This window comes from Coccinella septempunctata, chromosome 1 (assembly GCF_907165205.1).
Source record: "Coccinella septempunctata chromosome 1, icCocSept1.1, whole genome shotgun sequence".
In the NCBI taxonomy this organism is placed as follows: domain Eukaryota; kingdom Metazoa; phylum Arthropoda; class Insecta; order Coleoptera; family Coccinellidae; genus Coccinella; species Coccinella septempunctata.
The window spans coordinates 3,828,625-3,846,265 of NC_058189.1; the positions used below are offsets into that span (position 1 = coordinate 3,828,625).

General features: G+C 36.0%; 1 protein-coding gene across 9 annotated transcripts in view; it reads right to left on the reverse strand.

The window, feature by feature from the left end:
• The window catches only part of LOC123322654 (hemicentin-1), a 637,965-nt gene that overhangs the window by 216,783 nt on the left and 403,541 nt on the right, over positions 1–17,641 (reverse strand). For all 9 annotated transcript variants that reach the window (XM_044910626.1, XM_044910618.1, XM_044910620.1 and 6 more), the window contains one exon: positions 9,624–9,778. In XM_044910626.1, coding sequence (XP_044766561.1) covers positions 9,624–9,778 — 155 coding nt within the window. The remainder of the gene's footprint in view (positions 1–9,623; positions 9,779–17,641) is intronic.

Here is a 17,641-nt window from a genome sequence, read left to right on the forward strand (position 1 = left end):
TAGGGTGGAACCTGGATTTTTAATAGTTTTCCACCAGAACACTCAAATGTGGTTTAATGGTCTCTCTCGTCCTGGTTCAACTCTGGAAGGTCTGGTGATCATGTATACTCTCAATGATCTACTCATTATATGATCACTCTCATTGGTACATTCTCATATTCATTCATCGTGCTCTATATACATGTTGATTTTCAACCCTTCTGCACTTCTCGAAACCAACGATTAGTGGTTTCCCTCGTTAGTAATCGATTTGTACCTCTCATAATTCATGAATTGTATCTTCCTTTTTTCTGATGGACATTCTAATCGTGGTTACTTGTAAGCAGTCCATCTCTGTGAATATTGTATTCATTGATAAGTTTTTGCACTCTTCGAGACCAACGTTATGTATATTAATTATAATATTCTTGCTCTTCTCAGATTGATTATAAATATTCTTGCTGTGCTCATGTTTCAATTATTATATTGCTCGACTCACATTTGAAGTATTGATCTCTCATTGATGACCAGAATTAGACAATTTAGTGTCATCTCTTGGCCTATTTCAACTCAGTCTTCTCATTAAAATTTATTATTCTAACTTACTGTTTTTCTGATGGAACAAAGAGCCCCTCGCAAAAATTTTCATTGATTGCTCTGTCACTATAAACGTTGTGTTAATTTTGAATTTATTGAACTTTAAAGTCTAAGTCTGACCTCAAGTGACTTCTCATTTGAACTACTCTGGTGTATCTATGCTTTTAGTTGAATAATGTCTATCTAAGTCTATAGATTTTGTTAATATTTGTTTTTATTACTGTATCAGCTTCATGCAGGTGACTTATTCATTTTATGATTGTGAACGATTCGCTATAAATGTTTTTACAATACCATCTCCAACTCAATTATCGGGTAATACAGTCCACAAATCTTTTTTACAAAATCATAGCAACCCCCGTTTCAAGTAACAATGTTGTCTTGTAATATTCAGTGGTCAACGAAAACCAGAGTTTAACCAACTGCGTTATAACCCGCCCTGAATTTGCTTCAAAATGAACCCCCCGAATCAAACCTTCTCCTCAAAAAATAAGGTTATGCATAAGAAGGATAAGGTTTTCCTTCAAAGCGAAAGATTGAATGTTTTTGTACGATCAACCGAAAATGGTTAACCGTACAGAAACAGGACATAAATCTGAATAGAACCGATATCCCGAAAAAACAAATTTCACCCTTGGTGTAAGTGACAGTTCCTGAATACGCTGTCAATCGTTCGCTCGTCCTAAATCTGCCCGTCAGCGCGATGTCCCCGCCACTTGAAAGGCATCCGGGTGGGTCGAGAGGGGTGAGAGGAGATAAGGGAGGAATCACCACCTAACTGCCGCATTAAAATTAAATCGCGGTACGCTGCAGCGTATTTAAAACGATCAACCGTGTATTCGAACAAGTCACGCAACGTGTTTGAACATGTTCGTTCGTTAGGTTCCATTCGCTGCGGGACCTCTGCTCCGGCCTTAATAAATTTTTAATCAGTTCTGATGCGCTGAACGGTTGAAGGATTCCATTCGCATGATTAGAACTTGATTGTTTTGAACTCGAACTTGGAGTATAATAGGGCTGTCTTTGAAAGTGGCCATAGACGCTTCATATCATGAGTATTATGTTGATACGATGAAATAATGCGCGAATGAATCTTTTCTCCTTGCGTTCATTATCATTACTCAGTATCGAGATTATATCAAGTATCCCCTCTTCTTCTACATAAAAATCTATGATTGTATTAGTTTTGAAAAAAACTACTGATGTTTATGTTAACAAAATAGCAAAAGAATCCAGTTTGTCTTCGTAGAGTTCATTCTTATCAAAGAGGACAGGAATATTTCTCTCGAATAATCCTTTTATTCATATTCTTCCTGCTTCCTGTATTTTCTGAGGTAATATTCAACAATCATCTTCGCATGTTCGTAAATGTTAACGTTGAATGGAGAAAATGTGGTTACCTTCATTGTATACGTATTATACAGATGTATTGAAAAGTACTAGTTTGAAGCAAAAAACACAATTTCAATTTAAATTGCCCAATTTATCATGTACAATGTATATATCTTAAATGAATTTCGGAATATCGTTTTTCATTTATTTGATTAATCTTTTTCGAACACTAGATATCACCCACCTCTTCCAGTTCTCTCATTATGATCATAACGTACCATAAAAATACCAAAGATTCAAAAAACCCTCTTGAAACTAAGTTGAACCTTTGAACGCTATTTAATGAATATTTGGGCGTTTTGAAAAGTAAAAGTATTCTTCATATTTTCTCGTATAATGCGCCGTTTTCGAGTAAATTGATGTTCAAAAATAAAAAGTATCTGTGAAATTCGAAAAATTGGTTGATTTGACCGAATGCAACTCTGTTTAAAAGATCCACAGATGTATAGTATCACAGACTTATCTAGTTACTCTGAAGTTAATTTTGTTTGTCCAGGGATGGAAAATGGCCTTTCTTAATAAACTTTTTAGGGTTTTCACTCCCAATCTCTGAAACAAAATCAATTAAGAATGAAATAAACGATTTGCTCCTGCGTAAATTCTTGCACTAATTTGTCAGGTGCAAAACAACTAGAAAAAATGTTGCCTGACAATTAACTGAAAATAAAGAACGTTGAAATTATAATTTTATGTTGAAACGTTTCGTAGTCTATATCAGACTCTTTCATCAGACGAAAATCAATTTTCGAAAATCTTCTGAATTGTATCTTTTGTTTGACATTAATTGTCAATACATAGAAACGCTGATTCATTTAATTTTGAAATGACCGGATGACAGTTTCTTCTTCAGTAAATTGATCCAAATATGATCTATTCCTACCGAACAATTTGCCAAATTAATATCTTGATCCAATAGAATACACGTGGACTCTTTAATCTTTCGTTTATAATGGTCTGGCTCCGTCATTAAAATTTTAGTGTTGTTCCAATCCATCATGTGGTCTCCCGTATTAGAACAAATATGATCTGCGATCTGCGATCGATTAATTCCTCTATTTTTAATATTATTTGTATGTTCGCGTTTTCTTATTTCTAGAGGTCTGGACGTTTCACCTGTATATGTTTTACCACAAATACAGGGTATGTTGTAAATACAATTTTTTGATTTTTGTTTTTCGTTCAAAGGTTTAGTTTTTGTTGATATAGATCTTAAATCATTTTGCGTTTTAAAAACAGTTCTTATGTTGGATTTCGACTGATTCTTTCTATTCTTTCTGAAACGCCATTAATATTCTATTGTATCAAGATAATAATTTGGCAAATTGTTCGGTAGGAATAGATCATATTTGGATGAATTTACAGAAGATGGAACTGTCATCCAGTAATTTCAAAATTAAGTTAATCCACGTTTCTGTGCAGTCTCTGTTTCTCTGTGTTGACAATTAATGTCAAACAAAAGCCACAACTCAGAAGATTTTTGGAAATTGATTTTCGTCTGATGAAGGAGTTTGATATAGACTCCGAAACGTTACTTTAAATAATTATAATTTCAGAGTTCTTCTTTTCAGTTCATTGTTAGGTAACAGTTTTCTCTACTCGATTTACTCCTAACAAATTAGTACAAGAATTTACGCAGGAGCAAATCGTTTATTTCGATTTTTTAATTGATTGTGTTCCAGAGATTGGGAGTGAAAACCCTAAAAAAATTTTAAGAAATGCAGAATTCCCCCAGAATAAATTTCAATCGATATCTGAATCAAAATGGTCAAATCGGAAAAAATTGAAAAAAATGTTTATGTTGACCTCAAGAATCTACTCTAAAAATATTTTTACGAGTGGAAGACTCACCCTATATACATTCAATTGACTCCCTAATAGAGACATAAGAAGAGATTAATGTCTATGAGTTTTTGAAGCGATTGTGACTAGCTCGTAAATTATTAGCAACGTCCCTATTTGTTTGAATCCAAAAACTTATGTAACCCGTCGTAACTCATACATCTTCCAATATTTTCGTACGTAAAAATCGACGATATTATTCATTCATTCGAGCTGTCAGTGCGGATCGGCCGAACGCCCGAAAAACGTGTCATTTTCGCACGGAACAATATACGAAAGGAACCCATCTCCTACAACGGAGACCACCGAAATTAGACAGAGACATATTTACCGGATCTTCAAAATTCCGTTTGGACGGGCCCGTCTTTCCACTTCATCCTACTCCGAAGACGTGAGCCGCATCCATCACGGCGTCACCGTCGCGACGTGTAAAAATACCGTGAACCTCTATCGAATGGCGAGCGTGACATAAAGGGAAAACTGGGGGTGTGAATGGCTCGAAGGACGCCTTGAAGCGGTATTCTGTGGTATCACGAACACCTGATCAGGGGGCGAAATTTTCAATTCGTTTGCTTTTCAACTGGACATATTAGACGTCATAGAGTTTGTGCACTTGACAAAATAATGATGGATTTTTGTGAATGTGACAAATGGACCACATATACAGGGTGTGGCGTAACGAGTGGATAATATGATACCTTCGGATAGAGGACGGTTCAGAAAAATATGTTTTATGTCCAGTAAAAGTTTCTCGGTTTTCGAGATAATCGACATTTTCGAAAATTTATAAAAATTACACCTTTTGCTACTCTTTTAGGTGACAAAACTTCAAAAGAAGGAATTTTCGCAATCGCTTTTCAGATAGTATTCCAGGATGATGCGCTATCGAATGTAATTTATGATTTTCGAGGCGCATGAATAGTATTTTTTCAAACAAAGATCTAACTCAAATTTCCCGTTTCGCTTATTTTTTCCCAAGTTCAACCTAGAGTTATGTGAAAAATAATATTGTTACCTGAGTGCCAAAGCAAGAAAAATCATGCCTGTTACACTAAGATTTTGAAATGGTATAACTTCTATATTTCCAGCATCAAATACGAAATAAATTTCCATTACAATGTGTCAAGGCCTAGTTTATTATGAAGATTTTTATATTATTTTTAGCAATTGAAATGAGACATGCAAGCATAATGAAACAATCATTGATTAGAAGGTGTAGGGCATCTAGTAGAGCTTATGATGGCTACTTGAACCCTTTTTGTAAAACACAAATCAATGAAACGATATTTTTTTTCTAAGTTACAAAAATGCTGGAAATTACTTCATTACTTGAAATAAAGTCAAAAATATTGATTTCACAACTGTGGGGTTTGATAATGTCAGAAAAACGTTACAAAATAACAATTTTAAAATATCGTTTGTTTAATTTAGTTTTACAAAAGATGTTTGGAGTGGCTATCATAAGCTCTAATGAATGATTGCTTTATGCTGCTTGAATGTCAACAATTTAAAAATAAGTATCATTTTATTGAGTTAAATTTCACAAAAGGTGTTCAAAGTGGCTACCATAGCTCTAATACATTCTATACACCTTCTGATGAATGATTGCTTTATTCTGCTTGCATCTCGTTTCAGTTGCTGAAAATTTTAAAAACAAGGTTTACATCAAACTACGCCCCTACTGATAGTAATAGGAATTTATTTTGTATTATATATATTCTTTTGAATGTAAGCAATATATTTTTCGTTATCAAACAATATGGCATATGTATGAGTTTTAGCAAAGGTTGGTGTAACGGGGAACCATACAATTTGGAGAATGATACAAGAGCTTAGGGAAAAACATCCGTAAAAAAAACCCTGTCTCCCGGTGAGTACTGTAGTGATGACAAATTTGTTTACAGAATAAGCTTTTAATACTGAAGGGCTTCCTTTCTATTGACATAAAAATTTCTTTATCCTCTTTCCATTTCGAAATAACATCTGAAACAAAGAAACAGGGCAGAAAACGACAAAAAAAGTGAATAATAAAGCCTTCATCCAAACTTATTCCAAAACTTGAGGATTGAAGAAAAAAATAAATAATCTTAGGTACATAACTTGTTTCTCAATTGCATTGGGAGGAATATCATCTCTGCGTCATAAATCTTCTGCTGATCTTGTTGGAGGATCACCCTCGTCGTTAGAAATGCCTTCAGTACTCAAATTAATAATGGCCAAATCTTGCTTTTGACTGGGAGGGTCTTTCGACCAGGTCCAGTCTTCCAAGTGATGATTCTTCTGTACTTCAGTTGTTCGAGGAACGCTACAGGACCCTTATATTGGTGAATAATCTCCCATAGATATACCAGTGGTTATTCAGTAGAAAATTGAAAAAACGGGGAAGAAATTCAAAAAACTTCCGACACTTTATTCACAATTTGTTACTATTCCGGAATCTCAACGAAACAGGCATGTTTTTTTCTTATTTTGCGATAGCGAATCTATCCAGGAATACTACCCAAAAAGAAGATCGCGAAAATTCCCCCATTTGGGGTCTTGTCACCTAAAAGAGTGGCAAAGGGTGTGTTTTTTTCAATTTTCGAAAATGTCGAATAACTAGAAAACCGAGGAACTTTTACTGAATATAAAACATATTTTTCTAAACCGCCCTAACTTCCTCTCCCCGCCATGCATCATATTATCCATTCATAACATCACACCCTGTGTACAGAGTGAGTCTTTGACTCGTACAAATATTAAAACGATAAAATCTTGAGGTCGAAAGAAACACCATTTTCCTTTGATATTTTTTTCGAATCGGTTCCTGTACCATGAAAAAATGTTATTTTTAGTTCTATCTCACAAAGGGTTTCATCGAATGAAATTAATTTCAGAATATAGTTTTTCATTTATTTGATTAATCTTTTTCGAAATCAGGATATCACTCGTGTCTTCCAGTTTTCTTATTATTACCATTACGTACCATGAAAATGCTGAAAATTACCCAACTCTAGAAACTGAGTTGGACGCTATTTAATGAATATTTGAACGTTTTGTAATATAATGTAAATATTCTCTCGTACAATGCGCCGTTTCCGAATAATTTGATGTTCAAAAATAAAAAGAATCTGTAAAATTTGAAAAATTGGGTACTTTGGCTGAATACAACTCTGTTTAAAAGATCTACAGATGTGAAGAGTCACAGGTTCAGCTAGTTATTCTGAAGGTTATTTAGTTTTTCCAGGAGTGGCACAGCCCAGTATGAACACCTAAAATGGCTAAAGTGAATCCACTGTCAAAATATTTGTACGAGTCAAAAACTGATCCTACGTATATAGAAGTACAGAACTCAGAATATCCTTTTCTCATGAAATCATGATTTAGATATAAGATGCGTCCAATAAATGATTCTCAATTGCTGCTCATTAAATATATTTAAAAATGAAAAGATTTAAGTGATTCCGTTTCAGAAATAGAAAGACTGTCAAATCGTTGATCGGGCAATCAAAGTTTTGTGAAACCCGCTGTCAATCTGAAACAATTCTGGCGTTTTGTAATGTTCAAGAGTTCCTGACCGGTGATTCAATATTTCAGTGCTTTGACAGCATTAAAAAAAATTCTAAATATGAATTTTTCATTTCCTGTTATTGCAACAAAAAAACGAGGCACCTCTCAGCTAAACGACGGCCCTCTATATATCGTCGGCAAACGGCCCCGAGGTTCCAATATCCTCGGCGTCGCACAACAACGTAATGACAACTCCCGGGGGCACTTTTTTGTCGGTTTGCATCCTTTCAATCGTTCATATAAATCATACGCCGTCGATCGCCCGCACTGCAATACGTTCAATATCGAAATGCCCCAGTGCAGAATTCGGGGCGATTTATTGCTCCTACGTTGCTCCTAACATAAATCATTCCGCCCAGATACCGACGGAGACGGGTCCTTGGATGAGCGATGTGCAAATGTGACGCTGCCACTTCGGCGGACGTCCCCGACCGCTTGCGTGCGTGTGACGGCGATAGACTGTCCTGCCTGACTTCGACGAGTCCTGAAGTACTATATTCGTTCCCGATCCATCATTTGAATGAATGAAGATGAGTTTTCGACGAATTCTCGAATAAACTTGTAGGTAATGGTTGATTCGATGAAGTCAGAGACTCACACTCATATGCATGGGTGACAATGGACAATAATATTAAATTGCTCAGGATATTGATGCACTCCGATGATGCATGTCTTTCCGTTTCATTAAAATCTTCTTCTTCTATTGGTGCCCATCCTCTGCCACAAACCTGGCGATGTTGCAGCCCAAAACAGTCTTATAAACATAAAACGCGAGGTCCGTCAAGAATTAAGAAAAATCAAGGATAGCTGGTGGAGAGAAAAAGCCAGGGAAATACAAGCTTATCACAGAACTTCAAAATGCAGACGACTGCGCACTTATCGCTAGCAGACCGGAGGATCTACAGATAATGTTGGAAACCTATATACATATATACGAAGCTTTAGACCTTAGACTCAACAATGACAAAACCAAAATCCTGGTAAGTCCACCAGAAAACCTTCAAACAGATATCAGCCTGGAGGATGGAACGGTCGAGCAGTTTAACTACTTGGGAAGTTTCATAAATACTACACAACCGTATCAATTCAGCATCACGGGCATTCTGGAAGCTAAAGGTCAGAGTGTTTCGAAATCACGACCTCAATCTGAAGACCAAGACAGCTGTTTACAAAGCAGTGGTCCTCCCAAGGCTTCTATACGGAAGGGAAAGCTGGACTGCCTACAGGCGCCACATTAAACAGCTTGAACAAACGCAACAACGTCATCTAAGACAAATAATGCACATCAGATTGTGCCACAAAGTTTCAAATGGAGAAGTCTTGCAGCGCAAGAGTTGTATAACAATTGAAACTCAAGAAACGAGGGCCCGACTCAGATGTGGCCAGTATAAGCGGTTCAAGGATATACTGCATCAATCCCTAAAATCAGTTAATGCCAATCATAACTGGGGACAGATCACAGTGGAGGTCTCTTGTCTAGAGTTATAATGAAGACTCTAGAAAAATACAGCGGCGGCCATATCTGGTTGGTGACTATCCATGCCCGGAGTGTGGAAGGATCTGTAGGCCACGGTTGGGTCTCTTCTGTCACAGGGGGGCACAAAGTCGCAATTAGCCCTAAGAAATTACAAGTCTGATCGCACCGATAGTTTTTTTTTTGAGTATTTTTGTAGATTCATTCTCTGTAAGGATTTTCAGCAATGAATGAATGAATTGATTAATCCTTTGTGGATGTTGGCAATCACGTTGGTCCAAATTATTTTATTTACAGCTGTCCTGAATACTTGCCACATGGATCCCATCAGATGATTACTACTATGCAAAACCTATCGAGCATTACCTCCAAAATACTCCGAAAATACTTAGGACAAATAAGAAAAAGCCCTTTATTCCCACAGACCACAGGCGGAAACGCTTCAATGGCTCCCAGAATTTTTGCTTTAACTTTGGCAATAAGCGAGTTTAATTCAATAATTTGGCAAAGAATCTGCAGAGAAGATACCACGCAGATACCAAGATAATAATTGCTATTGGAGGGTGAATAGATATATAAATATCCAAAATTTCGTATAATTGCATACTTTTTCAAATATTGTATTTTTATTACTGTTTACAAAAAATCATTTAATTTTCCACACAAAAAAAATTAAAACGGGAATTGACCCCGTTACCATATTTTATCATGCTTTAAATAGTTGTGACCTTTCAATTTCAATACGTTTTATTGGCAACAGAAAGTTGTATTATTTCATTCAAGGAGTACTCACCTAATGTTGTCAATTTCACTATCTGAACGACGTCACAGTTTTCACGAACTTCCAAATAGGTTATCTCACACTTGTATGTAGCTTCGTCGTCGACTTCTACAGGAGAAATTTTGAGTCGCGCCTCCATGCTGTTCTCGGTGTATTCTACGGTCATTCTGTGAAGAAAAAAATCATCATTAATTACGTTCATTCAGAAAGGAACATCTTTTTATTACAAATATGTTTCAATAAATCTTTCAAAGAAACCGATATAAAGAGGTAACGATGCACGAAGTTGATTATATTAATATCACGTTGAAAATAAATGCAACCAACGTAGTATTGCAATTGTTTTTCCATTCTATTTTTTATTCTTGAGAATCTTAGGTAAGGGTTATTTCTGATCGCTTTCAGTTCACCCAGATGCGGACTCAATCATGATGTGTATGTATTTTTCAACAAGAGCTAACAAGTAAGCTCATGCTGAACCTGATTACCGTTGCTGCCTGACTGCTTAATTTGTACTAAACTTACGAAGATATATTGAAAAATTCTTAACCTACTATAGAACCTTTCAAAAAAAATGTTTCTTCTTGCTCTGCAAACCAGAGCTCCATAACTTTTATTCCCTCCTCGTTAGAAGAAAATTTAAGACCTTTTAAACTTCTTTTCAGTTGAGGAAAGAGATGATAGTCGGATGGAGCCAAATCTAGTGAATAAGGGGGGTGTTCTAGTAATTCAAATCCTAATTCACGAATTTTTTGCATGGCAACATGAGATTTGTGTGCAGGGGCGTTATCCTGCAAAAACAAAACACCTATGGATAGCTGTCCGCATGTTTTCTCTTTAATTTTTTTCCGTATAGTGGTCAGTAATGTCGAATAGTAATCTCCGGTTATTGTTCTACCCTTATCCAAAAAATCAATCATGATTACTCCATGGCAATCCCAAAAAACTGATACGAGAACTTTTCCAGCAGATTTTCGGACATGAAACTTCTTAGGTCTTGGAGAACCAGAGTGTCGCCATTCCATCGATTGTTGCTTTGTTTCTGGATCGTATAAATGTACCCAAGTCTCATCCATAGTAACAATTCGGTTTAAGAAGTGTACATCGTTTCCAAACATTTGGGGATCCATTTTGCAGCAATTTTTCTCATGTCCAAATTGACGTGAATTATATGATGAACGTTCGTATGAAATATTAAGTGCTTCAAATATCTGTTTTAGCCCAATCCGACGGTCTGATAAAATCATGTCATCAACTGCATCGATATTTTCGAGGACTGACACAGAAACTGGCCTTCCCGATCTGTCATCATCTCCAATGGAAAATTTAAATCTTTTGAATCTTGCAGTCCAATTTTTCACTGTCGCATACGAAGGACATTGATCACCAAGGGTATTAGGAATATCTTCGTATATCTGCTTACCTCTTAACCCTTTTAAATACAAGTGATGATGGCTCGATACTCCAATTTTTCGATTTTCACAATTTCGTTGGACATCCTTTTTCTTTTAATTTATTGCGTAACTCTGGTTTACTCTTTGGACTTCAAACTTCACACTGACACTTCTAATGAGGTATTGTTGGTTGCTATGGTAACGCAATATTTTTTATGCATGGAACAGGTCTAGGCTAACTGTAGATATCGATGCATCTTCGTATTTCTAATGCTTGTAGATTTTTGCTTTGATATCATAGGGTGTTATTTTCATTTTAATTGCCATTCGATCAAGATTGAACCTAATTTTGGGAGCAAACATTATCATTATCCTTCACAGGTGAGAAAAAGATATCAAATCAAACCAAGACGAAATGTCTTTGTTATAATGAACTACGATTTTCTTATAAATCATAAAATTGAAATTTTGTTGAACTGATACTGCATAATATCCGTTCCTGGAAACATAAAAAATAAGCTTTGTTTCTTCGTTATATTCTTCGGTATATGGCGGAAGAGGAAAGTTAACAAGACCATTAAGTATCAATAAACTTCACTAAAGGACAAACGGATGCTTCGATTCTCTTTATAAGAATAGAGCATTTTCCATTACGACAGGACAAAACTATCGATTGTCTTCAAAGAATCCCACACTGCGTCCAGTCCCAGTCGTTCTTTTTCTCATGCTAACAAAACATTGCTTTGAAATTAAAAGAAACCAACCGGCAGTGCTGTTCGTTACGATTCCATTATTTCCATCTACCCCATAGCCCCCAGCAGCATTAGCCCGCCATAAACGCAGGCAATAAAATATTTAATATTTCAGCGGAAACTTTTCACCGTACAGAACTGAATTACGCACGAGTTGGTAGAACAGATGGTTATTTGGTTCTTTTGGTCGAATCACTCCGTGTTAAATGCGACGTAAATGAAAACATTCAAACAAATGCTGTTCATCTCTGTTCATCACGCGGTTAGGCTATCGTCAGACGTTGAACGTATACTTTTATGTCCCGAATAAAAAGTTCGGTCGACGAATTACGAGCAGAGTCATAACTTCGAATGTAATTCATAACATTACGGAAAAAAGTTACTATGTTTATGGAATCGAAAAAAGAAACGTTCAATGTAGATCCAGATTTCTGTGTTATGCCATGAGCGTTTTCCAATGACACCACCACAATCGAACCTAAATTCAGCACTATAGGCCATAGATTACCTCTGCTTGAATCGCTGACGTCACGGAAATGCTAAAACAAATAAACTATAGAGTATGGCTAGTGGAGTCTTTTCAGGAACTAGGAACATTATTTACTCCAGTTGTTTCCGATTCTGAATTCGTTGTGAAACAAAAGAGTTTTTAACGTTTCAATACAATTCGTTCAGTCTTCAAATGTACAGGGTGGGCTAAATTCTATTTCCTAGCTAGGGAACAATGGATGGCACGTTTTTCAAGTTATAAGTGAAAACTCATTTCAAGGCTCTTCGTACTGGTGCTTCTATTTCGTAAAGTATCAGTAATATCGAGAAACAAATGTTACATTCCACTGACACTTTTTCATGTAGAATACAGTGGCGTAGTCAAAGATTTTTTCCGTCCGCCACTTCAGGGATATACTTATAACTTTTATTTTTTCAAATAACCTGTGTTATTTTTACATATTCCAGTCCCATATTTTTTTCTGATTCGGAATATATAAAATACGTCGTGTCTCTGATTGTTCTTCCAATAAAAAAACCCATAAACTAGTTCAGTCAAGTTGGCATTGATAATATGATAATGAACTTCTAAATTATGTCAGGTTATTAAATGACACAGGCTTTGCCTTTAGTGGATTTTCATAGGTTTATTATTAAGATATTAAAATTGTAACAACCTTGTAGATTTCAAAGAATAAACCTCAATATTATTACTATTATGAGACAATTTGAAGATCACTTTCATCCGGATATTTGAAAGGACGAAAAAGTTTCCATTATGAAATTATTTTCCGGAAATTTTATAAACCTGGATTGAACTGAATATGTTCCGAAACCTTTTCAATTAGTTGATTAGTAGATAATCTGAATACTAGTACCACAGCCTTTTTAAACAACTTCACAAATTAGACTGTGCCAGTGCTAGTATAGGTTGATTGGTAAATCTGAAGTAGTCATGGAAATTCTCATAATTTCCTCATTTCCCGAATATATCCGGAATAAAAGTGATGTCTAAAACTTCTCATAACCTGACACAACATAAGAGCATAATAGTTATTTAATCAACCAGGTTATTAACGAAAGCGATTAATGATTGAGATATTTTTACGTTAATGTTCTAGATCATTAATCGCTCAATTAATAAACGCGTTGATTATAAGATTTGTCCGTCGACCACATTTTGAATTGAATGTGAATTCTTGATTGCAAAAATTTTCTATCGATACCTAGTCAAATTTGACACCTTATAAATTTTCTATCTTCATATCGGAATGTTGATATTTATGCGGCCGATCCAACAATTCTATGAGTCCTCAAAGGGCATATTCGAGTTGTGATATTTTGAGTAAATCACATTGATATCGTTCCTATAATATCTTTTAAAGAATGTGTGGAGCTGGTGGAAGCTGGAGTTGTAGTAGGTACATAGATATATTGATTACTCTCTAACCATCATAATTTTTCTGCAACCTCCACAATTCATCTCTTCCCAATTCACCCGCTAGGTACTACGAAAATCAATGCGACATACAAATAAAATAATTATTTGGGAAGCTGCTTAATACTTCTATGTTCGATTACCCATGACAATAATGCATTAATAGGAAATTAACCAATAAAAGTGTTCATTAGCAGCTAATTTCGTGTACGTTAAACAGTGCTATTATTAAGAGGTCGGCGGAAAAGTTCATTATCATATTATCAATGAAAATGACCTGCTAACTTGACCGAACTAGTTTTTGAGTGTTTTTATTGGAAAAACAATTAGAGATACGACTTATATTATATATTCTGAATCAGAAATAGATGTGGGTTTGGAATATGTAGAAATAACATAGAATTTATATTTGAATAAAATATGAAAGTTACCACTACATCACTGGGGTGGAAGACTGAAAAAAATCTTTGACTGTGCCACTGCATTAACCCATTAAGTCCCAGAACTATTTTTCATCGAATTTTTTTGTGAAACTTCGCTGATTTCATGTTTTCGGTGACATGTGACTGAGAAAAATATTTAAAAAAATCCTAGCCACTCCTCCGCGTTGATATTGAAGGTTTTATAAACGTGCCATATGGCATCACGGGTACTAAGAGAGTACCGGGTTTCGAGAAGGTGGGAATGAAATGAACCTCGCCAGAAACACAAAGTAGAATTTATTATTACATGAGAAATATATTTATTGAATGGGTTTGTTAAAAAAAATCATATTTCAGACATATCACTGGGTGTGGTAATTCGCAAAACAGTCTAAACACAGTCCCACACCACATTTTTGGCATCCCATGCGTGTTTGAGATGTGCACCTTTCCAAAGCACATCTCAGTCTCTTATTATTTTCATTTCTTGTTGCGTTTTTCAATTATCAAGTGAGGTTGAACCTTTCAAGAACGTGTTCGAACGTGAACAAACACATTAGCCCGCGAATCATGGCACACAGACATAAATAAACGGACTACAGATTGTTGTGCCGTATGGCATCACGGGTACATAATGGGTTAAACATAAAAAAGTGTCTGTAATATGTAACATTTGTTTTTCGATATCACTGATACTTTACGAAAAAGGGGCACCACTACGAAGAGCCGAAAAATGAGTTTTCACTTATAACTTGAAAACAAAAGAAGATAGAGGGATGCGGTTTTGGCCACTAACAATCTTTTGAAAATCGAGGTCGGAAACGTGGCATCCATTTCTCCCTAGCTCTTACGGTTACAGAGCTGTCATTCAATCCCATCGAATTTGCCCACCCTGTACACATAACAAAAGTCGGAGTGAAACTCTTTTTGTTCAAGTCGGTTTCAAAATCACCAACATGGGGACTTTGAAATGATCTATGCCTCGTCTTTGCCTTATTCCTCATCGCTATCTTTCCCCAATCATTTTAACTGTGCACAGCGACAATGTTAACATGACAGACGAAAGTTTTGCGACGGTGGTGGTTTTATTTGAAGTACGTTCCAGAAGCTGCGGGAGGCGCATAGTACGAAAGCGCCATCTGGCGGCTCTTGGATAATAATGGTAATAACAGACGCTCTTAAATTTCAGTCTAGTGCACTTTAATGGGTTATTTAAGACGACCGGAGTTATCCGGATTGGGTGGGTTTGATAACAATCGTCGAGATCCACGTCGTCATCGATTGCGACCTCGTATTTATTCTTTTACGAGTTTGTTTGTCGACGTGTTTTTTACTAGCAGAATGATTCGGTTGAATGTGTCAATTTTCAACAATAAAATATAAGTATCAAATCATTAAAATAGGTGGCATCCGTCCTCTATCTCATCGTTTTTCGTGCCTCTCTGTTCTGTTGTTATCTAACAATAATTGCCGGTTGCCATTAAAATAAACACAGAACAAAAAAGTGTATTTTATTTTAGGACATATAGATATGCAGTGGCGTATTAGCAGTCTTGGCAGCCCTAGGTCCTTCGCCATGTACATATTCTGAGAGAGCATTTTTTCTCGAATCTCGAAATTTCATAGACCCATCTTTTTGGGAATTTGTCGAAGGCGTATCTCAAGCGTCAAAATTTTTTGCCTAGGGTGGAAGCCTTGGCAATGCTGATTATATAAACGGAAATCCCAATTCGATCAGACGAACATAATAGGAGATATCGCAAATTGAAATTTTCAATTCTTGAAAAATGCCATTTCCGACATGAAAATCTGAAATAAGAGTATAAGGCTTTCGGAATTGCTCGCAATAGATTTGGCGCGTTCGGAAACCTTTATTTGCTGACCTAACTTTCGGATACTGTTTATTAGAAAATCCAATTTTTCATTTTTCAATTATTCAACTTTCGAGTTAGGTGATATCTAGCAAAAAACTCATGGTAGATCTGAACGTGATATATACTCTGAAAAAGCAACTCTTCTTCATCCATTTCGGCACAACCGTTCGGTCTTGAGTTATTTTTGACCGAACCCAACTTTTTGGGAAATTTTCGGAGGTCATATTTCGAGTCGATTGTCTTCCAGAGGAATTATCGTAGATCTAAACGTGATGCATATTCTGAAAGAGCAACACTTCTAGTAACAAATCTGAAAATGACATCCATTTCGGCATAACTATTCGGTCTTGATTAGGTTTTAACTGAACCCAACTTTTTAGGAATTTTTCGAAGGTCATCTTTAGAGTGATTTATCAGGAAAATTATCAGAGATCTAAACATGATACATATTCTGAAAGAGCAACTCTTCTAGTAATTAATCTGAGGACTTTATCTATTTCTGCACAACCGTTCGTTTTTGGGGAAGTTCAAACTGAACCCAAGATTTTGGGAATTTTTCGAAGGTCATGTTTAGAGTAATTTATCTTCCAGGAAAATTATCGTAGATCTGAACGTGATACATATTCTGAAAGAGTATTTCTTCTAGTAACAAATCTGAAAATTTCATCCATCTTGGCATAACTGTTCAGTCTTGACGAATTCTCAAGTGAAATTGGCAATTTTTTGAAATAGCCATTTCCTAAATGAAAATTAAATCTCAACGAAGGGAGATAGGCTTTCAGAAATCTATGTTTTCATATACAAATTTCAAATATCTGCCCCAGTTTAGGAGAAAATATTTTTTTTCCAATTTTCAATTTCTAGTTGACTTCGAAGAGCTCTCTGGAGTGCAATTCTCTATTGAATTATCAATTGTTTGGATTTCTAGAATCTTCAAAACAAATTTCATGCACCCCATATCCTAAGACAGTAATAGAACATCCTGATTTTCAGACAGAGTAGAAAATATGCGATTTTAGGGTTCAACCCCTTGCTCATTGCGACCCAAAAAATCGAGATTTCCGAAATCGAGTTTTTGTGCTTGGGTGGCCTTGGCCTTGGCAATGCCGATTATAAAACCGGAAATCCTAATTAGATCAGACGAATATATAAAGAGATATCGCAGATTGAATATTGCAATTTTTGAGAAATGCCATTTTCAAGATGAAAATTTAAATGAAAGTAGATAGGCTTTCGAAATTGCTCGTTGCTAATTGACGAGCCTATTTTGTTAAAAAATATCAAGTCGATAGCTGGGCCACCCTATAGCTACGCACTATGCACTTCAAGGGCACTACTATAAAGGCCGGTCCTGCAAAAGAGAAGATTGAGGATGGAAGAAAACCTTGAAGTTGATGGACAAGAGGTTGAATGGAAAAATGAAGCAACATACCTAGGAGTGACGCTTGACAGAGGACTTACATGGAAAAACCACATCAAATGTGCTGTTGATAAAACAAAAGCCGCAATGAGTAAACTTTATCCACTCATAGGCAGAAGAAGTCATATGAATAAGAACATCAAGTTGACGATGATTAAAACTATTGCGCGACCACAACTCACATATGGATCGGCGGCATGGGGCTTCGCAGCCAAGACCCACATCAAGAGAATACAGGCCA